This window comes from Cetorhinus maximus, chromosome 9 (assembly GCF_964194155.1).
Source record: "Cetorhinus maximus chromosome 9, sCetMax3.hap1.1, whole genome shotgun sequence".
Lineage (NCBI taxonomy): Eukaryota > Metazoa > Chordata > Chondrichthyes > Lamniformes > Cetorhinidae > Cetorhinus > Cetorhinus maximus.
This window is the reverse complement of record NC_135887.1, coordinates 8,785,700-8,809,386: the sequence shown is the minus strand read 5'-3', so window position 1 is coordinate 8,809,386 and position 23,687 is coordinate 8,785,700. Positions and strand designations below refer to the sequence as shown.

The window sequence follows — 23,687 nt, the reverse complement described above, 5'->3', positions numbered from 1 at the left end:
CTGCCCGTCGATGCACTTAAGGGTTCAGCCATTTACTGTATAATTCCTACCTGTATTAGACCTTCCAAAATGCATTACCTCGCATTTGTCCAGATTAAACTCCATCTGCCAGTTCTCCGCCCAAGTCTCCAACCGATCTATATCTCGTTGTATCCTTTGACAATCCTCTTCACTATCTGCAACTCCTCCAACCTTAGTGTCGTCTGCAAACTTACTAATTATCCCAGTTACATTTTCCTCTAAATCATTTACGTACACTACAAACAGCAAAGGTCCCAGCACTGATCCCTGCGGAACACTAGTCACAGCTCTCCATTCAGAAAAGCACCCTTCCACTGCTACCCTCTGTCTTCTATGACCAAGCCAATTCTGTATCCATCTTGCCAGCTCACCTCTGATCCCGTGCGACTTTACCTTCTGTACCAGTCTGCCATGAGGGACCTTGTCAAAGGCCTTACTGAAATTCATGTAGATAACATCCACTGCCCTTCCATCGTCGGTCATCTTTGTCACTTGCTCGAAAAACTCGCTCAAGTTAGTGAGACACAACCTTCCCTTCACAAAACCATGCTGCCTCTCACTAATATGCCTATTTGCTTCCAAATGGTAGTAAATCCTGTCACGAAGAATCTTCTCCAATAATTTCCCTACCACTGACGTAAGGCTCACCGGCCTGTAATTTCCTGGATTATCCCTGCTACCCTTCTTAAACAATGGAACAACACTGGCCATTCTCCAGTCCTCTGGGACCTCACCTGTAGCCAGTGAGGATACAAAGATTTCTGTCAAGGCCCCAGCAATCTCCTCCCTTGCCTCCCTCAATACTCTGGGGTAGATCCCATCTGGTCCTGGGAACTTATCCACCTTAATATTCTTGAGTGGGCCTACCCTTTCCCTGGCTACCTTCTTGCTTTTTACATATGTATAAAAGGCCTTGGGATTTTCCTTAATCCTGGTTGCCAATGACTTTTCATGACCCCTTTTAGCCATCCTGACTCCTTGCTTAAGTTTCTTCCTACTTTCTTTATATTCTCCGCGGGCTTCATCTGTTCCCAGCCTTCTAGACCTTATGAATGCTTCCCTTTTCTTTTTGACTAATCTCACAATATCCTTCATTATCCAAGGTTCCTGAAACTTGCCATACTTATCCTTCATCCTAGCAGGAACATGCCGGTCCTGAATTCTTATCAACTGATGTTTGAAAGCCATGTCAGTTGTTGATTTGCCCTTAAACATCCGCCTCCAGTCTAGATTCCTCAGTTCCTGCCTAATATTGTTATAATTAGCCTTCCCCCAATTAAGCACCTTATCCCAAGGACTCCTGTTATCCTTATCCACCAGTACCTTGAAACTTACTGAATCATGGTCACCAATCAAAGGATTGGTGAGCTAACAGGAAGTAGAGTGTAGGGATAAATGGGTCTTTTTTTGGGATGGCAAGTTGTAACTAGTGGAGTGTCACAAGGCTCAGTGCTAGGTCCTCAACTATTTACAATCTATATCAATGGCTTGCAAGGGATTAAATATATGGCAGCTAAATTTGCCTACGACAACAAGATAGGCAAGAAAGTAAGTTGTCAAGAAGATAGAGTGTCTGTAAAGGGATAAAGACAGGTTAAGTGAGTGGGCAAAAACTTGGCAAATGGAGTACTTGCAACCAAAATGGACATGCAGTATACTATTTAAAAGGAGAGAAATTGCAGAACCTGGTGGGTGCAGAGGGATCTGGGTGACCTGGTACATGAATCACAAAGTTAGTATTCAGGTACAGCAAGTGATATAGGAAGGCAAATGGAATATTGGCATTTATTGCAAGAGGAATGGAACATAAAAGTAGGGAAGTTTTACTGCAGCTGTACAGGGCCTTGGTGAGACCACATCCGGAGTACTGTGAACAGTTCTGGTCTCCTAATTTGAAAAAAGATACAATTGCTTTAGAAGCAGTTCATAGGGGGCTCACTTGGCTCATTCCTGGGATGAAGGGCTTACCTTATGAAGGGCTTACCTTATGAAGAAACATTGAACAGGTTAGGCCTAAACCCATTGAAGTTTAGAAGGATGAGAGGTGATCTTATTGAAACATAAGATTTTGAGGGGATTGGATAAGCTGGATAGAGGATGTTTCCTCTTCTGGAGAAAACTAGAAGGCCGGGACATAGTTTAAGAATAAGATGCCTCCCTTTTAAAACAGCGGAAGAGAAATTTTCTTTGAGGGTCAGTAGGGTGTGGAATTATCTTCCCCAGAAGGTAGTGAAGTCTGGGTCTTTAAATTTATTCAAGGCTGAGTTAGATAGATTTTTTGTTAGACAAGGGAGTCAAGGGTTACAGGATTCAGTCAGGGAAGTGAAGCCAAGACCACAACTAGATCGACCATGACCTTAGTGAATGGTGGAGCGGGCCCAAAGGTCCAAATGGCTTAATCCATGGCTTATTCATAGAAATATAGGGCGTAGGAGCATCGTCTTAGCATAGGACTTAGTTCCATGAATACCCTTGTAACCTCATTTTCCATAACATACCTTCATTGCACTAACTTATAATGTGCAATTCAGATGTTATAGATATTGACAATTAGACTGTTATTAGGGTAGGGGTGGAAGCAAAAGAGGGGCTCATTTGTTAGTCTGAAATGAATAGCACAGATGTAATACAACTTCAGTTCAAGTGACCATTCGCACTTGACTCGTGGTTTAAGATAGTATACAAATCCAATAAAAGTCTTGTCATTTTCTTTTCAGTTTAGACACCCTCACCAAAAATTGTGCTACTGACAATAACGTGGCAGAATTAGGCCAAACACTATCCATTCATTTCTGCATTCTGATCTGAATCCAGATTTGGTAGACAGAAAGGGGAGTGAAGCAGTTCCTTTCCCCGCACTATTAAAAGGTCCCCCATGAATAATAAGTTTAGTCAGCCTTGATCCAATTACCAATACATGTGTTCACATCACTAAAGCATTTTCAGAGAAGATATTCTGAAAAAATGAAACAGCTCTTTGAATGTTTTGCTCATTTAGACTTGCAGGCACTTGACAAATGCAGCTGTCAGGTATAAAGCTACATTTGATGAATATATCAAGGCTCTTAATCCTATTGACATAGCATTTGCCCATTTGCTCTGCCTATTTGTATAGCATGCATGAAAGAGGGAAACACACATCATTCAGAAACTATACTATTCAAAGTGACCATTACTTATGGCATTATCCTTTATCCTCTGATATAAATCAATCTGCAAATGGTTAATACAAGTATTTCAGACAGCTTCTGACTGGATGCCACAAACTCCAATAAATGCACATACAATATACTCGAATTTCTGAAACAAATCTAATTGTGTTTTGATAGTGATATACTTGTTCTGGTTAAAATATAGGCCAAATTACAATGGAGGTTTTGTAGATTACCTCATTTGTAACACATGATTGCATGAACAAATGATTAGTTGAAAATAAGTTGAAGGCGAAGAGCATAAGGGAAAACAAGACCAATGCCTGCAACCCCTCCCCCACGCCAAAGAATACTTTCAGAATAAAACGATATAAACAAATTAACTTTGGTAAAAGCAAAATACTGTAGATGCTGGAAATCTGAAACAAAAATAGAAAATGCTGGAAAAACTCAGCAGGCTTAACAGCATCTGTGGAGAGAAAGACAGATTTAACGTTTTGAGTCCATATGGCTCTGAAGAGTCGTCATACGGACTCGAAACGTTAACTGTCTTTTGCTCCACAGGTGCTGTTAGACCTGCTGAGTTTTTCCAACACTTTTGGTTTTTGTTTCAATTAACTTTGGTTATGTTTTCAGATAAAACATTGCTCCAAAGAGTTTCCAGGACACACCGGAAATTCAGCATGATTTAGAAAGATAAGACCATACTTGAAAAACCTTGAAAAAGTTCTTCGGTGAGGTGACAAATGTAGATGAGGTACAATCCAGTCTTTCAGAAAGCATTGAACAGGAGACTGGTGGTGAACATTTAAGCGATATGAAATGTGTTCCTTTAAAAACTGGTTAGAACGGAGGAAACAAGTTAGGAATTGAAAGCAATTTCTCAAGATGGTTGTATATAGCAGTGGTATCCCACAGGGTTTTGTTCCACTGCATACATCATTGATTTGATATGGGATTAGAGAGTAGTGGCTAAATTTACAGATACAAAAATAAGAGACATATTAACCCATTGAGCAAAGGAAGTTCTAAGGGGAAATTGATAAAATTGTGAAATAGGAGAAAACAATGGCAGATGTCAATAATGCCAGTAAATGCAAGATAGTACATATTTGTTAAAAAAATAAAATTATACTTGGCATGGGGACAGTCTGGGTGTGAAAGAAAAAAGGAATGAGGCACATGGTCACAAGAAGTAGGTTTTAAAAGGTATAAAATACTAAAATCAAGCTGCAATATTTCATATGAATTTAACCGTAGTAAGATCACATCTGAAGTGTGTGCAGTTTGAGCTCCATGCAATGGGATGGGTGCTGAAGCAATAGAGGATATAGTGCAGATTCACATTCTTGGCTTAGAATGAGTACTGCAACTATAAAGAAAGACTTGAAAGATAGTTTTTGTGAAAACAAAGGTTATGATGTGATTGGTAGAGCTGTTTAATGTTATGAAAGGATGGGACAGAATATATAATAACAGGCTTGTTTGAGAGGCTGAGGGGCCCAGAACAAGGGAACATCGATGCTAGATTTAGAACAAGGGAAGGAGAATTTTTTAAAAACCAAAACAGTTGTGAGGCTAAGGAATTCACTACTGAAGTTAGTGATTGAAGCAGAGACCATTTAAGAATAAGGTTAGGTCAGTGGTTGAAAGTAAAGAGAATGATGGAACATGGGAACAGCGCAAGCACTTGAAACTAGGACTTCTGCTTGAATAGAGGATAAACACCAACATGCGTCGGGTGGGCCGAAAGACCTATTTCTATATTAGTGCGGTAGTACAGAACTTGAGTATTGATGAAAAAAGAGACATGTTGAAGCTTTTTGTCTTGCACTCATCAGGACATTTCACAAGAATAGCATTATTAAGGGGAAAAAAACAATTTATACTGTGCGTGAAGAGAGTGCTGACTGGTTGGCAAGTGGCATTGCCATGGAGAATGCACCAGTCATGGCGACCAGCAGTTAATTGCTGAGCATTGTTTGAAATTTAAACCAAGCAGCTTGATCCCGATTGGTCAAGGCATTGCCCTGAGGAATGAGTCAGCAAATGGTTCTCACTTATTTTGTTTAGCGCAAACAGGTGCAATGCGTGTACATGTTCTGTCTGTCTGCAAAGAACAAGGCCGTGTTCAAAATTTTAAACAATGCTTGGCAGTTAACTGTCAGTCATCATCACTGGTGCATTCTTCATGGCAACGCCTCTATCAGAATCCATTTGCCAACCAATCAGCACTCTCTTCACATACAGTATAAATCGTTTTCCCCTTAGATTGGTATTCTAGCAAGTGTCCTGATGAGTGCAAGACAAAAAGCTTCAACATGTCTCTTTTTTCAGCCATACTCAATTTCTATATTCAAGGCTGGAATAGATAGATTTTTAATCTCTCAAGGACCCAAGGGATGTGGAGATCAGGCAGGGAAGTGGAATTGAGGCAGAAAGTCATGATTTTCTGAATGGTGGAGAAGGCTCAAGGGGCCATATGCTCTACTCATGCTTCTATTTTTTATGTTCTTAAATTATAGCTCTTTGTAAAATATCAATTGCTTAAGATTCCACAGTACTTAACCAGAACTATACATGATAAGTTTCAATTTTCTTCTCTGCAACTGAGTTTGCCACCAGCATTTCACTGAATTTAGCGAGGTGTCTCTCAAACATCAGGGTGCTACAAATCTTACTGCATTTCAACAGATCTCCCAGCGGGTTAGCGAATAATCACACTGTCCAGTGTGACACCGAAACATACAGAGCAAGAAGGCCCCAGGTTCGACACCCAGTCTGTGCCGAGTTAGCCAAGATGTACAACTAATATTCACTGCACTGAGCTAGGAAGAATTTTAAAAAGCCAGTATTCTCATTTCTATTAGCTATACAGAGGCCCCTGCAGGAAAGAATGCACATCAGGGAAAAGAAAGATTAGAAATACCTGGAAAAACTCAGCAGGTCTGGCAGCATCGGCGGAGAAGAACAAAGTTGACGTTTCGAGTCCTCATGACCCTTGAAGGGTCATGAGGACTCGAAACGTCAACTTTGTTCTTCTCCACCGATGCTGCCAGACCTGCTGAGTTTTTCCAGGTATTTCTGTTTTTGTTTTGGATTTCCAGCATCCGCAGTCTTTTGTTTTTATAAAAGAAAGATTAGGCCCAGCTACAATGTAGCCTACCAACTTTCATTGTCTAAGCTCAGAGGTGTAAATTTGCCATTTGGGTCATAAGATAGCTGAGCATCTGCAAAACTGCACCATTGTAAGGGCACTTTGAAGTGGGGAAGGGGAGAAATTCTGGAAATAAACATTAACAATGTGATTACTTTATACAGAAGGCAACTTTTTCATTTAATTTTCTGTTCCAATCTAGCCAGCTTTCACAAGTCACCTCAAAATTTTCATCTCACCTTTTAACATTCAGTTAAAAACAACAAAAGACCAGGCAACCCAGTAATCAACAATCATGCTTAAGAGATATCCACTTTTTAAACAAAGACCTCAATTCCAAATTAAAATAGGCCAGGTTCTGAGCACTCGATATACCAAATAATTAGCACTCTTGAAAAGGGTGTTTAAGAACCAGCACAAAGTAAAACAACAAAATTTGATGGAAAATTAAACAGCCCTTGCCTCAAACACAGTGCAATGCATCTTCATGGCTGTGAAATTAGTTCAACTAGCTGAAACAAGACCAAACACAGTTAACACAAGTAGCCACAATAAAAATTAAAAATGATTCTTACCTTCTTTGATATTAAACTTTTCTATGTATTGCAGTTCAGGTAGCAAGCTAAAGCGCTTGTACGTTGTTTGTACCTCCTGCTCTCAAGCATGAAACTGGAATAAGCTTTGGTATTAAATCTCTCTTCCTGTCTTGATAGCTGGCAACTACGTTTAGGAAATGTGTCAGAAGAACCAATAGGATGATGAACAACAAATGGATTGAACCTGGTCCATATTTGGCAGAGATAAACCGCTTGAACACCAAACAGCACATTTTCTACTCTTGCACGGTCAATCCCCTTCCCTGCAGTATACACACAGTTAAATACCCACATGTTCTTTATCCTCATCAGATAATGGGAAAGCGCTACAACCAAAAACTTTTCCAAAAATGGATAGGTTTTTCAGTCACTGAAAGTCTGCTGGCTACAATAACATGCACTCCCCACAGTAAGCACATTCCAATCACATTTCCTTACTGAAATTGTATAATTGTGTTTGCTGACTATCATGCAATTGGTTCCAATATTACACTACATTATTCACTTTCTTCAAGAGATTAATTTGAGACAAAAGTGATTTTAAACAATTGCTGATCTGTTCTGACATCTCTGAAAAAAATAGTAGATTGTGAACTTTTCAGCAACTTAATCCTAAAGAATTTGGTAATACTGCTCAAAAATAATATTCAATGGTGTATTACATTAAACCACCAGACAGGAGTTCTGATGGCTTGTTTAGTGAATGGGCTGGCTAGTGTGGAACTGAATAGCAGAGACCTAAAGATCCCAAGTTCATTCACTGTCCTATGTGACTGGGGGCAAGGATGTTGCAATTAGCCTCAGAACCTGTGGGCTATGAAATGGAGATGGCAGCGGTCAACATTTCTGCTTCCTGTAACCTGCAAGATAACCAAATAGCTGAATGTGTGCGTGTACAGACATACAGATCCTCTGAGAGGACAATTTCAAGCTGTACTGGGTGACATCCTTCCTACATGAGTAGCTTGAAATATTCACACAATAGTAGTAGTTTTGGAGGGGATTAGTACAAGGGAGGAGGGAAGAGAAAAGGAGAGTGGGGAAAGATAGGAAGATGGAAAAATGCCTTCCATGATGAAGCAATCATTATCTATTATACAGCCATCAAATATTTAAAATGTATAAGCTACATATCTAGATATTGACTCATGTTCTGCATAAGCAGCAAGTATGGGCTATTAACTAAAAAAACTGAATTAAAAGAGCAAAAAAACAGGGCTAAAATCTATCTATAGCGTATACCAGATGGTATAGAGCTGGAAAGATCTCAATTTTCACTTGCTCGTTTGAGAGGAAATGTATCTTCTGCTGAAACTAATATGACCTTGTATTGCAATCTTGCATCTTTTTGTCAACACAAAATTCCAAGCTGTTCCCATGGGCTCTCAAGATTGTTAACTGCATGTCACACAGCCAAAAATTCAGAGGGAGAGCAGATTTTACTGCTGGTCTGAAAATTGAGATGTTGATACCTCTATGAAATATTTTTTATTTTGACATGTTTGATTAAAGGCCCGAAGAGAAAGTTAACACTTGCAGACTGTCAAAACAAAACTTCTGCATGTTCATTTTATAGATACTTAAAACATTCAGCTTATGTTACTTGCTCCTTTAATAACCTTCAAATTTTAACTTCTGCAGCAATAAAATGAAGCCGAGTTTGGCTCTCATCTGTTGCACCAGCTTCTGCAAAGCCTGTCCTCACCAGATCTTGTTGTCGGTTGGCAGCCACCTTGCTGCCTTCTCTAGATTTAACAAAAACTGGACATAAAATTGTCCACATCAGTGAAGAAAACATGCGACACAAAGAGGGGCATGGGGAGGCTATTCTGTGACAAATTAGGGCCAAAGTAATGCCTCACTGTCAGATAACCAATCTAATGCTGCAGGACTAAGGACAAACTGGGTAGATCTTGAGCCAGCAAGGATATGATGGGACAAGGGCCTCCTGTGCTGGATGATTCCACAACTGAATATTGTGAAGCATTAAGGAAATGGAAGGCTCAAAGTGTTGTTATTTAAATATATATATAGTAATTCAATTCCTGACTTCAATACATTAAATTTGCTGCAATCTGGCTAGTAAAAATATTTCAGTTTTAAAGACATATTTCTGTGAGAAACTAATTGGATAGAAAATGCAGGTCATACTTTGAAATAACAACTATTACAAATATTTCACAAAAACAAAGACACTTTTGGCCACAATGTACATTTCCATTCTGTATGGCTACTCAGTAACCCCTGTTGGAAGATCACATCCAGATACCACTGGGGGACAGAGGTGACCATGATTCTGGCAGAGAACCATAACCCAATACTGAGGCCATGCTTTCAAAATAAGGGAAGAAAATTGACCAGGAAACTACACTCACATTTTCAACTGTCAATATCAGGCCTCACTTCAAGAGTTACTTTATGATCCTCTCACCCACATCAAGGTAGACAAAAGTATATCTGTATCTATAACAGTAAGGTTACAGTGGGATTACGGATCTAGATTGCAAGATTCACACAAGGTTTCTGTAGCTGCTTTGCTTCACACTCCACTTTGAGTGTTTGCAACAGGGGAGGATGGGAACAATGCAGAAAGAAACACTTCCAACAACTAGATTCTGCATCGTAAACTGAAGTAAATTTCAGCTGCAACAGTGCATCTTAAACTCAAGTTCAGAAGAACTTGTTAGTACAATAATTCCACTTTTGATACTAGCCATGCTTACTGTCTTCAGTAAATTTGCTAATTCAATGCAACATATTAAATTATGGGTAGTTTGAGCTCCTAGTAGGAAATGAGGTGAAAATGCTAAGCCTCATTATGTGCAGAATCTTTCTAGCAAGCAGGTTACAAACACTTACTCTTCATACCATTCATAAATATGAAAAAGGTCCATAGTTTCGTATTTAAAGCAGAGCTTTCCACATACCTGCATCATTCTCACGTCGATCAACTTCATCATAAACGTCCATTGCAAGTTCTTCAAAAAGGCGGTTATTCAGCTGCACATAGAAAATGGAACGCACAGCAATTTATAAACTTCAAGCATCTTTTGTATTGTCCAAACTGAAAGCAAGTAGGTTTGTACTTCATTGATGCAGTTGAAAGGAAGGCTTGCACAGACCTGCATTATCTTTATGCTAAAAAAGCCAAGTGCTAACACATAATTAACTGAGGGAAAACTAACATAAAAAAGTGTTAGGTGTACACCATTTCTGTTTGAGAAAATTAAAAATCACAACATCTTTTTTCCTGTGTGTACAGGCCACATTTTAAATTTTCAGCTTAAAAGCTGCCACATTTTAATTATTGTATTTAACTTTGCCACAAAGGTCTTGAAAGATATTAGACAATGTTTTCTAGTTCATAATTCAGAAGCAACTGAAAATACTTTATTGAAAAGCAGAATACTGGAAATCTGAAATAAAAACAGAAAATGCTGGAAATACTCAGCAATATCAATGGAGAGAAGCAGAGTTAACGTTACAGGCCTGTGACCTTTCATCAGGACTGTTTAAGTTCGAAATGTAATAGGTTTTGAGCAAGGGGTGCAAGGACAAAAGGGTGACAAGATGAAAAACAGGAACGATTGAATGACAGAAGAACTAGTTTTCCAGGGCCAAAGAAAATGGTGATGGGACAAGAAAAAAAAAGTGGGTGTGCTGCTGACTTCATGCAAAAAATGAGAGAAAAACCAAAACATGCAAAGAAAAGGAAATGAACTGGGCACCGAGATTATGGTCTGAAATCATTAAACTTGCTGTTAAGTCCTGAAGGTAGTAAAGTGTCTAATTGAAAGACTAGGTGCTGTTTGTCAAGCTTATGTTGAGCTTCACTAGAACAGTGCAGTAGGACAGAAATATCAGTGAGAGCGCAAGGTGGAGAATAAAAATGATAGGCCTCTGGAAGCTTGGCACCATGCTTACAGACTGCACGGAGGTGTTCCTCAAAGTGGTCACCCAATCTGCATTTGGTCTCTCCAATGTAGAGGAGATCACATTGTAAGCAGTGGACTAGATTGAAAAAGTTCACATAAATCACTGCTTCATCTGTTAGGAGTGTTTGGGTCATTGGATAGTGGAGAGAGAAGAGGTAAAATGTCAGGTGTTACATCTCTTGCATTTGTATGGAAAGGTGCCATGGGAGGGGAAGGTGGTGTTGGTGGCGATTGCGAAGTGGAACAGGATAACACACAGGGAACAGTCCCTTTGGACTGCTGAAAGGGGAGGGGAAGGGAAGAGGTGTTTGGCGGTATCACGCTGCAGGTGGCAGAAAATTATACATTGAATTTGGAGGCTGGAAGGCGAGGACAAGGGAAACCCTGTTGACCATAATCTCAGTGCCCTTATTTCGGCCCTGGAAGACTAACTCTTCTGTCATTCAATCTCTCCTGTCTTTCATCCTATCAGACTTTCCTTTTGCCCTTGTCCTACTACTCCTTGCTCAAAACACACCCCCCACACACACACACATGCATTAGAAATGGCGTGGTTCAATGACTCTGAGCACAAAATTGACTGGTAGCTGAACAAGAACCAGGGGCTTGCAGTTTCTAACTTTTTCCCCATTCTAACATAAAGTCACAGGCCTGAAACATAATCTCTGTTCCTCTCCACAGATGCTTCCATAACCAGTTGAGTATTTCCAGAATGTTTTTGGAAAATGCTCTATGCTGGGGTTGTCCAATTCCAGTTTATGGTTTCAATTGCTCATTGAAACAGACATAACTGATCGGCTGGTGGGGGAGCTAAAAACAGATACTGCTGCAGTGGGTTGGGTTGCACTTCACCTCCCACTGTGAAAGCTATGTTATTTTTATTCCATTTCTTCCAAAGATTAGTCTGTCTGCCAGTAGGTTTCTCAAAGGGAGTGTTTTTCATTTGTGCTCCCTCAGCTGTGGGTTGGTGCTGAGAGCTAGAGATGGTTGCTGCCAGGTTGCTGTGTGTTTGCAGCTTTATTCAATTTCAGATATACAAGTTTTGTCACAATTTGCTTTTAGTTGCTGTTGAAGGAATGCACAACAGGCCTAACATAGGCTCACATAGAGCATGAATATGCCAGTACTTTGCCTGCATCTCCTAATAGGGATTTGCCTAAGTCCCAGTTCTGTCTGCCTGAATTTCCATGCTGGTGCCTCTCCTGTCTCCCTCCCCACTGTGGTTGCAGATACAAAGAGTAAAAGCAGAAAAGTAAGAGGAATAAGAGAAAGGGAAGGTGAAAAGTAGTTAGAAAAGATGTAGACAGATTCATGTGCAGCCACACACACAGACACACAGAAAGAGGAGTTGGAAATGGTGTGGCTCAATGACTCAAAGCACAGGATAGACCAGGAGTTGAACAAGGACCACTGGTTTCACAGAAAAATTAAGAGAATCCTAGAGTGAAATTTACAGATCTCCAGTAAAAACCACAGAACCTCACGCAACGAAAAGGGAAGCTAACTGATTTAATCATTGTAGACCTATGGCCATAATTGTTTTGGACTTGAAAAGGGTATTGTGGTCCATGTACTTGTTATGGAACATGGATCTGGCCTTCTACCTCAAAAGGTTTGTACAGAACCATGATTCTAGTACACTTTAACAAGGCAAAACTTTTTACAAGGCAAAACTTGTTACAAGTTTTTGAATAAATTTACAAAGAGCCTAATATTTAGCCAATAGGTAGCCTCATGTACCATCATACTGTGCTATGGAAGGTACAGCACAGATGTATCCACTTTTTCCTCTTATGCCAAGCTACCCAATGAAACCATATCAACAGGGAATGCACCAAAAAGAGAAAGCAAGAAGAAATAAAAGACAGGAATAGCCCATGAAAAACAATAGAAGTTTACAGCACAGCACTCAGTGCACACTGGCTTTTTGATAGGAAATATCAGAGTTGATCTAATTTCTATGCATCTTCCTCTGTTTCATATGTCAATTTAATTTTTCATTAAAAATTGCAACAATCACCTAGCCATCAAAACTATCCTGTTATTTCAGCCTATGATCCAATCATATCTTAAAATCAAATAATCAAAAGAATTTACTACCATAAATCGCTTCATTTAGTGCTCCATGAATAAAGAATTTTTTCAAAAAAGTTTTACATGTATTTTCACTGATTTAAGTTAATTTAACATTCAGAGCTATATGAGATATTCAGTTTGTCTTCTAAATTTTAATGCTTTTCAAAAAGTTGATGATTACAAATCAAATTAGTGGGACTGAAAGCACTTATCACTGTTCATATGTTCATCTCTTGTGGTGGTAAAGATGCTATACCATTTGCCTCTGCACCTCAATGTGTGGTTCTAAGGTTCCTGGTCATACTCCTGTGGGCCCCTATCGGAAAAGCATGTGAATGTTGAGAGGCTAGGATTGGCTAAAACTCAAGGTTCTAGATCATTTCAGAAGAAACTGTGGCCTTTGCAAATCAAACATTGCAGCCACTAAAGTTGGTCATTGTCACGGAGTTTAGGAACCAAGTGAAAGGCAAAGTTTTTACTGTGCAAATACTTAGATTCAAATTTATCACAGATCCCTTTAGAGTTTTCTGTTAAGACAACTATTTGAACTACATTACCAAAAGGCAGCAAATAGCACACAATATAAAATTCAATGAAGAAACAACATGCACAAAAAGGTTCAAGTGTAATAGAAGAACACAATATTTAATTTTCATAGAGGCTGAAAAGAAGCTTTTAGCATCATGCAATACTTTGTGATATATGTCCAAATGAAGTATATTGTGTCAAGCTGAACTAGATTTTACACAAACTTCTTTATTCTAAAGATTTCTTGGTTTTAGCAAGCTAATATTCACTGCAGCTTTTTCCAAATTTATTTTTAACATATTATACCATTACTACATTATTGAATATTAATCCAGGGTAATGAAATAAATTGCTGCAGCTAATTTAGCAAACACTGGGAGTTTACATTGTGGCCAAGAAAGGCATTCGCATGTTTAAAAGGTTAAAGTTATGGAAATACAACAGTTGTGACAAGGCAGTCTGTGGTTGAGATGTTAATCTGGCTTCTCAGATGCTGACCAACATGTTTTGTATTTCCAGCATTTTCTGCATTTATTTCCGCTTTCTATACTTATCTATGCGTAAAGGTAATTGCAATACATAAAGGCAACTTAATCTGCATATTTATACAAGGGAACTTCAATTCTCTGGAAGAAAAAATGTTATTAGTAACAATACCAAAGCAATTGTTTATTCATAACTTACTGCTTGAAGTTTCTTTTTGGCAGCCTTAGCCAGTTCTGACAAGTCCAAACTACTGAAGAGAAACATGAAAGAAACCATAACTCAGGCACCAGATCAAAGAAAACATGCATAAGAAAAATATTCTCACTTTCACATGGAGCTTGGTAAAAACACCCGTGAAGAACTAATGTTTCCATAATTCTATTTATCACTGCTTTTATAAATTTAGCATACAAGGAAAATGACTGAAAACATTTTAAAGTACAGCAACATCCTAAAACCACATAAAACGCGAGTTTTGTAGTGGAGCAGTTTAAATGGTCATTATAAAGTATGTAACTTAAAACAGAGGTGTAGTATTGTTACCACATGGTTGTAGAAATTAACTGTGAAATAGTGCTACTCCCTAGCAACGTTACTTAAATGATAACCAACAACAATGTATCATCAGAACAGCAGCTATCAATAATATCCTGCTAAATATATGCTGGTTTGATGCCCAATTGAATTGATCAACTTTATACTTACTGGAATGAGAAATAGTTTGTAATTATGAATATATATTTTTAAAAGTACTATGAATTTCCTGTGCATTTAGTTAGTGGTGTCCAAGATTCAATTTGCTTTTGTGTAAATACAATGCTGAGGCAACAGGGATATATATCCAGGTGGTAAAGCATTTTTTTCCATTGTGAACCTTCTTGTGCAATTGTTATTCTTTATCCGAAGTGTTTATTATTTTAAAACAGTTGGGCTACTGAGAGTATTTTTGTACAAATGTTAGTAAATTATACAAGGCAAAGACTCGTAATAAAGCCGTGTCCAAGTTGTCATGCATTGCTCAATTCTTCCAGAGAAGGGGAAAGAAAAAGGGAGGGAAATAGATTATTTTGTAAACAAGCTATGTTGATCTGCTATCCAATTTAGTGCAACTCTTAACTGGAAAATATGCCACAGTAATCCTGATTGCCAAAACAATGAACACAGTGTTCTAACCAAGAGGGAAAAAAACAAATCAGAACAAAATTAAATGGGATGAAACAATTAAAGGAATTACTTTAATACTGGTCTGTGTTTAGTTTCCATTGAAGTATCCAGGTGGTATCCTTGGTGAATTATAGGGCAACATACACACAAGTGTAACAAAAATAATTATATATCAAATGGAATTGTTGAAAGAAGATGTTTCAAATAAAAAAAAACTGAAATGAGCAGTTTTTTCAGTTTTCATTCCACTTTAGTTCAGAGTTTTGTTTGCTTGAATAGGAAATCTTTCCTTGTTAATCTGAGCAGTGGTCTGGGTGGTTGCCAGAGAAGGCAGAGAATAATTGTGCATTAAGGGTATAACTGAGAAGGCGAGAAGAATGTGGAGTTGAGACTGCAAGGAATTGGAGGATTATGGAAGGACCCGATCAGATTTATTACAATCCCAGCTGATGTTAACACTGGACAAATCACATCCCAGAGTGAAATCTGGCTTGATAGATCCTAACGTTTATTTTTTTTTTAAACCGTGGAGCTAAGTTACTGAACAAGTTCACAGGAGTCTGCTGATGAATTTTTAACACAAAGAATAAAACATTTAATAAACAAGAAAAATGAGCTATATTACACTAGGCAAAAAGGTTGGAAAGATCTTAATACAAACACAAGAAAATCATAACTATTCACGATTCATTCACCCCAGCTATCCATCTCTTTACAGACACATACAAATTCAGAAAGATAAAATAATTTATCATAAAATATTCAGGGTAAGTATGCAGTACATGTGAACCAACTGGTGAATCGCGGACAGACATACCACACTCCAAAGTAAATGGCAGATGCGACCAAAGCAGATTCTGTGGATTTCCCAACAACCTACCCAGGTGTTTGTCACAACGTGAGCCAACCAGTCTCACTGAAACGGTCTTTCTCATGAGGGTTTCCAATCTCCACATTTGAAATTCGCCTGGGAATTCTCTCCCACACGTCGCTCTCACTTGGATGGCTTCAACCAGGATTCACCTCCAGGGTTTCAATCCCAAATTCTGGAGATTCTTTTCTCACGGTTTACCACATACACTCAAGCTTCACCTACCAAGCACAGTTTTAGATCTTCGGCCATGCCAAGCAGAACACCACTGCCCGCAGAAAGGAGTTACCAACCTTTGGCTGCCGTCTCAAGTCTTCAGGCTTCTCTCGAGCCCACTTTGCTTCAAGTGTGCACCCTGCAGCGCGCGGTCTTTAATTCAGAGCCTATGGCTCCTTTGTCTCAACTTTACTTAACAGGATGTGTTTCTTATCTCTGTCCTCATCCTTTATCTGGGACCACCTTCTGGGACCTGTTTCTGCCCCACTCCCTGGCTTGGGATTTTCTTTTTTGCTTGGGACCTTCTCCCTGTCCCCCTCCCCGTGCCCTGATCCCTGGGACACCTCCCAAATGGTGCTCTTCAGGTCACCTGACTGCAGTTTGGCAGGGTTTCAATTTTCTTTTTCTTCTGTGCATGCGTGCAGGGCCGGTTCCTGAAGATGTGAAAGCGGATTGGCTGCACATTTGCGGCCCTTTCCCAGCCAGCACATGCGCAGAAGTCCCAAGGCCTGCTGTGAACTGTAGTTTCCAAACCCCTGATCTAAACTCAGGGTAAGTATCAGAGTGCGTTACAGGTTCCTAATGTATCAAGCACTCAAAACTAGAAGGGTGATCTAACAGCGAAAATGATTTTAATATTGTAGTTAAGGAATGTTGAAACGGAACTCCAAAATGCATCACATTTCACATTCTCAGCTGTAAAATACCACATTTAAAAATATATACAGTTATAGTCAAGTTCAGTTTTTAAAAAATTTGATCTATTTTTGAAAGGTCAAATAAATCTGTCCAATATTTACATAATCGATCTTATTGTTTAAGTGTTAAGATTTTTGAAGTTAATATCTTCAATTTAAAAAACTCAATGTTAAATATTTTTAAGTGTTCTGTGATTATTTGAAAATAATTCCAATTCCAATTTTTTTTTTTAAAAAGTAGTGAATCCAGGAAGTCAATTTTTCTAGGAAAGCTGTCCCGTTTATAATGCATAATCCTTTAGAGAAATGGAATTGCAACAACTCTGATTTCTGGATGCTGTAAAAAGTAGCATTTATATTGCACCATGGTTTGTACAGAGGTTCCATCTTGAAGTCTGAATCTGAAATACAGGCTGGGAGCTGTATCTTCCCCAATGTCTGAGGAAGATATGTAGGGGGCAGCACATGTAGAACCAGCTCACAGAGCTCCGAGTTGCTCCACCAGTCTTCAAAAGTGAGCCCACATACTGTTCCTGTTACTAGTGGACTAGCTGCTGGTAGGGGCCAACAATAGCAATGAGCAGCATCCACTAATGACATAGCAGCCCTTTACAGTGATTATACTGTTGTTTATAAAGTGACCATTTTAGCTTTAATGTACTGACTTAACCCTTCAACAGCACATTCTCAAGTTAAAATTAACATTTTATGTTAACGCTCATCATAAAAAAAACATTCTTCCAAAGAGCTTTGGCCAGGTTACAATCTATTCCAACAGTATGTCAGGTAATACATCACTGGTACCTACTGCATCATTTACAACTCTTGCTTCCCTCAAGATAGGTTGCAACGCAATCACATTGAAACTGGTGCATTTCTTTCCTCTCCTGACCACACACTCCTACACTCTCTCCCAATTATACATAATTGCCTTAACATTTCTAAATGTGAGTATTGCTGAAAAAAGAGACATGTCTAAGCTTTTTGTCTTGCACTCATCAGGACATTTCGTAAGAATACCAATCCAAAGGGGAAAACAACAATTTATACTGTCTGTGAAGAGAGTGATTGGTTGGCAAGTGGCATTGCCATGGAGAATGCATCAGTGATGGTGACTGACAGTTAACTGCCAAGCATTGTTTGAAATTTAAACCAGGCTTGACCCTGATTGGTCAAGGCATTGCCGAGGAACGAGTCAGTGAGTGGCTGTCACTTATTTTGTTTAGGCACAATGTGTGTACATGTTCTTTGTCTGCAAAGAACAGGGTCCTCTGTATCGATACATGTAGCTTCCAGTACACGTAAATGTGCCAGACTGCGAGCCTGACTGAAATTGGCTGACAGTGCAAATTTCAAACAATGCTTGGCAGTTAACTATCAGTCACCATCACTGGTGCATTCTCCATGGCAACACCACTTGACAACCAATCAGCAGTCACTTCATATACAGTATAAATTGTTGTTTTCCCCTTAGATTGGTATTCTTGCAAAGTATCCTGGCGAGTGCAAGATGAAAAGCTTAGACATGCCTCTTTTTTCAGCAATACTCAAGCTCTGTACTACCAAATTACTATTTCTAAATTCAGTTCTCATTTACTTTAATTGTAATGTCAAGTAATACAACTTACTTCACTAAGTTGATCAACCCTAAACCTTCACTTGTTTGTAGATTTTTTTAAAAAAAATTTAACAATTGTTACTTCTACCAATCAGGGTGATTAAGGAACCGTGGCAAATAAATTAAGAGATTCTTTCCAACCCTGCATCTTCACTCCAAATGTTATTGTAGCTATTTTACTAGTATAAATTGAAGATGTGAAGCATACCTGCAAAGAAAGCATTTTTCAAAATTAATAAGGAAGACACTTAGGTTTGTTTAAAAGCTGCTAAAAGATTTGTCACTAAGATGGCTACCACTGCCATATCACATCCCATTTTTATATAAAGGGCCAAGTTGCAGCTTTGAAAGTTCCCCACACACTTCATTTTGAATTTAGCAGATTTTGGTGTAAGTTCAATTACGTTTCCTAATCAAGTGATGGTATTTACAATCAAAATGCAAAAAGTTTATGCTCTCACATTTAAATGAACATTAGAGTGCTGCATTTAAATTTATGTTTCTGTCACCTTCAGCAGTTATTCTTTAAGCAGTAACAATGCTAAGGAGGTGGCTTTGCAGACAGCAATGACAGAGCATCGTTTCAAGAGATGCCATCTCCCCCTTTCCAATGGTAGAAACATTGCTAAATAGCAACGTTAGCAGCTATCATTATTTTCCTGAATATGGATGACAGTTTTTGCACTGGTAGCCTGCATAGGCATTCAGGGAAGTCTGTGGATAAAAGATAACCACTGCTCTATTTCAGTTGCACAATCTGTATTAGCTGCTAATGCAGTAGATTTTACAAGTCCACGTTTCACAGCCTGTGGACACGAGTTCAAATCCTACCACTGCCCAATTCTTTGACACAAACCACACATAAGTGCTTCAGTGTCGTTCCTCCAAGTAGGAAAAGTATGCATGTTATCACTCAAAACACGTAGAATCATTGGTGCCAAAATATAGGTGAACTCAACATTTTGCCAAATTTTCCAGCTAAAGAAACAAATGCATCCAGAGGCCACGGAGGCATTAAAAAAAAAAGGACAGAAAGTGAATATAATTTGTTTATTTTTAAGGGGTGAACAGGAAAGAAAACAGCGGAGGGATTCCTGAGAATTAGCTGGAGGACTTGAATATAATTTTAACTGCAGTTTTGCTAAAAAAACTACCAAAAGGCAAATGTGTTCAAGGGGCCTAATTTTTCAACTGAACAAACTTTTGTTTGACGTCACAAGAAATGTCAGATATTAGCTTATGAATCTCACATTCTACTAACAGGATGAACACAATGCAACAATATCTATAAAGATATTATGAAATGATCATTTTGTGTGAGGTAATGAAAAATGGGAGAGGAAGTTAGGAGGCAGTACAATGCACTTGTGTACTTCAGATTACTAGGTTATCTAGTTACAGTAAATCAATTCAAACACGAGCATTTGAACGATTGCTAATGTGGCTCCAGATGGCCTCTGTATGCTGTACTTTGTCAAACAACAAATTACAGGTATGAAATACAGAGAAGTATAGTTCTAAGTGGAGAAAATATTGGTACAATTTGTGAACAAATGGAAGATCTAAATGAAAAAATACCTCTGAGTCATGCATTTTTGCCGTGTTCTATTTTCCAAGGAATGCAAAGGAGGAAAAACAGGAAAATTTGTTAGAATAAGCAACCTAATAAGCTAAGATGCCACCAGACTTTGAATATATGTGGATACTTTGAAACTTTCATGCCTAAGACAACCCCTTCTCATGAGGCAAAGACAGATTACAATATAAAATGGTTTAATCAATACAATAATGTTGCATTAATGCTGAAAACAATAAGGGTGTAAGTTATAGTGAACTTCAACAAAGAATAACTGTCCGATTTGTTGTATCAATGCTTCAAGTTTAAAAAATACACAAATATACTCAGAGCTCATCATCCATTGGAATTATACCCTAGGTCAATGAAGTGCAATATAGACTCACTCAATTGTAGTCACCCACTCTCAAGCCCATTTGCATGGGGCTCAAGTTTATAAGCAACTCAAGTATACTTTAGCAATGAGCTCTCAAGGTCAGACTACAGTGTAGAGATTTTCAAAGCTATTTAAATGAATAAAACTTTTAACAGTCAGACAGAGAAATGATTCATAGGAAACTGTGGCCAACATTACAAATAATGAAGCATAAGAATGACAAGATTATAAAACTGAACTTTTTTCTGCAGCAATAACTCCAGGAGTTAAATTAAATCTGCATCAAGTCAGAAAAACAATCAAAACTTGTGCATGGCATACATCTCTTTTGCCAATTCCAAAATACTAATTGTTACTTGGTCTGTTTTAGTTCATAAAAAATTAATTAGTGTAAATTGGACTTCTTAAAGGGGTAGCACCTTCAGGAAAAATCTTCTCACACACTGAGCTAGATGTTGCTGTCGCAATGTCTGCCATTAGACACATTTGCCCTTGCATGTTTAGGTTTTCAATATTTTCTGTGGCAGCTTTAGACTGCAATGTGGCAGTGAGAGAAACAGGATGTGGAATTGGAGTGAGCAGGGCATGCAAATGGGTATTCCTTAGCCAGTTTGAAGGGTTATAAAATAAACAGTGCAGATTGAAAAGGAAGTGTAAATTAGAGTGGAAGAATTCAGTGTTAAATCAGGTATAGAGAGAAACAAGTAGTGAAAAAAGTTTACTTTTAAATTTGACATTTAAAATCTCCATCAATTGTTATCTGAAGGAATAAAGTCCACAATTGTAACATGTTTTAGTGCAAGAGGTTGAGTGGCAGTAATTAACATTTACGTAATTAAAAGGGTACTTAGACTTATATTGACAAGACATAACTTTGTGGCAAATTGAGTTCTTATCTACTGTGTAAATACAGCAACTTCACACTGATCAATGTATTTCAAGGTCGAGGCAGACAGAGTACTTGCAAGGCAAATGGCAAAGCAGCACAACTAAGACAGCAACTTTTGGATGTTCACACCCGCCCTTCACCTGAAATCATGATGCCACTTGCAAACAATGGCACTGCTATTTTAAGAGCAAAATCTGGCCCAGTATTATTGTGCACACAATAAACACACAATGAAATGAATCATGTCAAGATATTTAATTACATAAAGCATTCTAGGTCTGCTCCCTACCTCAACAAAATGAGTGTAGCAAACATGAAGGTGCTACCTCATTAAGAAATCTAAGGAATTCAAAATTACTTGCTCTTTACAAGCAGTCTCAAGTACAGGCTACTTTTTTGACCTTGGGGAAATTTTAGCTGCCCCATCTCAAAGATCCTTTTCAAGCCACATACAGGACACACATACTGCGTAGGAAAGCTATAGCTTTATTTCCGTTAAAACATTTCTACCTGGATACAAGGCCCATGTGATTCTATGATGATATGGATATGAGTTTTGGGAAGGAAAAAGTCCATAGCAAGCCATTATAGTATCGGCTACAGGTTTCTTAAGGTATCCCGAACCCCTCAGACAGATTAGTCTACAAGAATCTGAGAGAGGGAGAGAGCAGAGAGATAGAGGCAGCTAGTCCTGCAACCGACGCAGAGAAAATGCTGACTCTGTTATTCACTGTGCAGAATGCGAGTGGGAGCTCAAGCTCAGATTGAAGAGACCAAGTTCATGAGGATTTAAACAAGGCTGGAAGATGTGCCTAGCTTTGGTTACAGTCAGGAATCTCCTCGCCATGAACGTCAGTTCAGGGATTAGAAGTCACTCAGCTGGGAAAGGAAAAACGGAGGCCAGTGGGAGCGGAGAATAGTTTTGGATTGGTTCCAGGGGAATAAAGTGTCTACTTAAGGGACAGAGAAAATATAGCCGTGGGGTGGGGTATTTTCGGTAATTTTAAAAGTTATATTGGGGAAACTTTACTGTCGTTTAGAGTATAAATTGCCTACTGAATAGTGTTTAGACAGAGTTGCTTTTAGTTTGTTTGTTACAGGCAAAGTCATAAAACTTGAAATCTTGTTGTGTGATCCTTCCAATCAGTCACTAGAAATTGAAATATCTTTTACAAATTATCAGTCTATATGGCGATTGCGATATATGGCATAGCTTTCTTAATACAATACTCAGAAATTTTGTGCATACTACTCAATATTACCTTGCTCTACAAATACAATTATAGAATAGTTCAAAACGTGCTAAAAGCATCAAATGCTGTTTTGTAGGTCAACTATGTTTTTCCAAATCCAACTGAGGCATTTATGTTCAGACATTGGCTGAGAATTTCGAATTTTGTTTGCCAGCCTGTGATTTTTCTTGCAAGCAAGGGGTGGACTTAAATTTACAGACTACAGGGGTGGAAAATTTCTCTCAAGCCATCAAACAGTATTTGCAGCTACAAACATCTTGATCTCTAGTGACTTAGCATGGCAATAGAAAATTATGGTTTTGATTTGAAGTTTAGCTTTCCAGAATTATTAACCCACTAAGGTACAAATGAAAATATAAGCCCAAAGGAATTTACTGGTTTCACTAATTTCACTGGATTTTTGAACAGCTTCAGGAAATGAAGGATCTAGTCAGGATTGTGATGTACTGGTCTTCCACAAAAGTTACTGCCATTGCTAATTTAATGCATGTATATATTTCACCTTGTGGTTGCTTAGAAGTGGATAACTTTAAGTAACTGAAATGGGTCCAATTGTAGACAACATGGTGTGAATGCAGTTCTAAAATTTATTATACCCTTGTTACCGCAAAATAAGTGATTCATTAGAATTTGCAGAAAACAGCGAAAACTATATTAAAAGACTAGCTAAAAATGGGTAATAATGTCACTTCCACAACCTGAGCATTCTAGTACCTCATTCCATGCCTCTACTGCAGGTAGCCATGAAACAGGAGAATAGTTGAATCTTATGCTCAAGCGGTTCAGCCTCCAAAAAAAGTAAATACTAGAAATATTTTTCCTTTGGATTTCCAACATCTGCAGCTGTTTGCTTTAGGGTCTGCTCCAAACTGCCCACCTTTTCCTAACATGTTCAATCAATTCTTCAACATCAAATAAACAGGGGTAAGTTTTCATTAAAGTCAATTCTCCAAATGAAAGATCATGTTTCTTTGGAATTAGAATCTGACAACACATTAGGAGGTAATTCAATCCATCATGCTCACGTTGAGTCTCTGAAACAGCAATCTACTGGGACACTTTTAAAATAAAACCA

The 23,687-nt window shown here is 38.4% G+C and overlaps 1 protein-coding gene across 4 annotated transcripts in view; it reads right to left on the bottom strand.

Moving 5' to 3' along the window:
• Positions 1-23,687, bottom strand: part of git1 (G protein-coupled receptor kinase interacting ArfGAP 1) — a 201,688-nt gene that overhangs the window by 54,484 nt on the left and 123,517 nt on the right. For 3 of the 4 annotated variants that reach the window (XM_078548010.1, XM_078548013.1, XM_078548012.1), the window contains exons 9-10: positions 14,150-14,201; positions 9,854-9,926 (exon numbers count right to left, since the gene is read on the bottom strand). In XM_078548010.1, coding sequence (XP_078404136.1) covers positions 9,854-9,926; positions 14,150-14,201 — 125 coding nt within the window. The remainder of the gene's footprint in view (positions 1-9,853; positions 9,927-14,149; positions 14,202-23,687) is intronic. The other variant, XM_078548011.1, reaches the window with a different exon arrangement.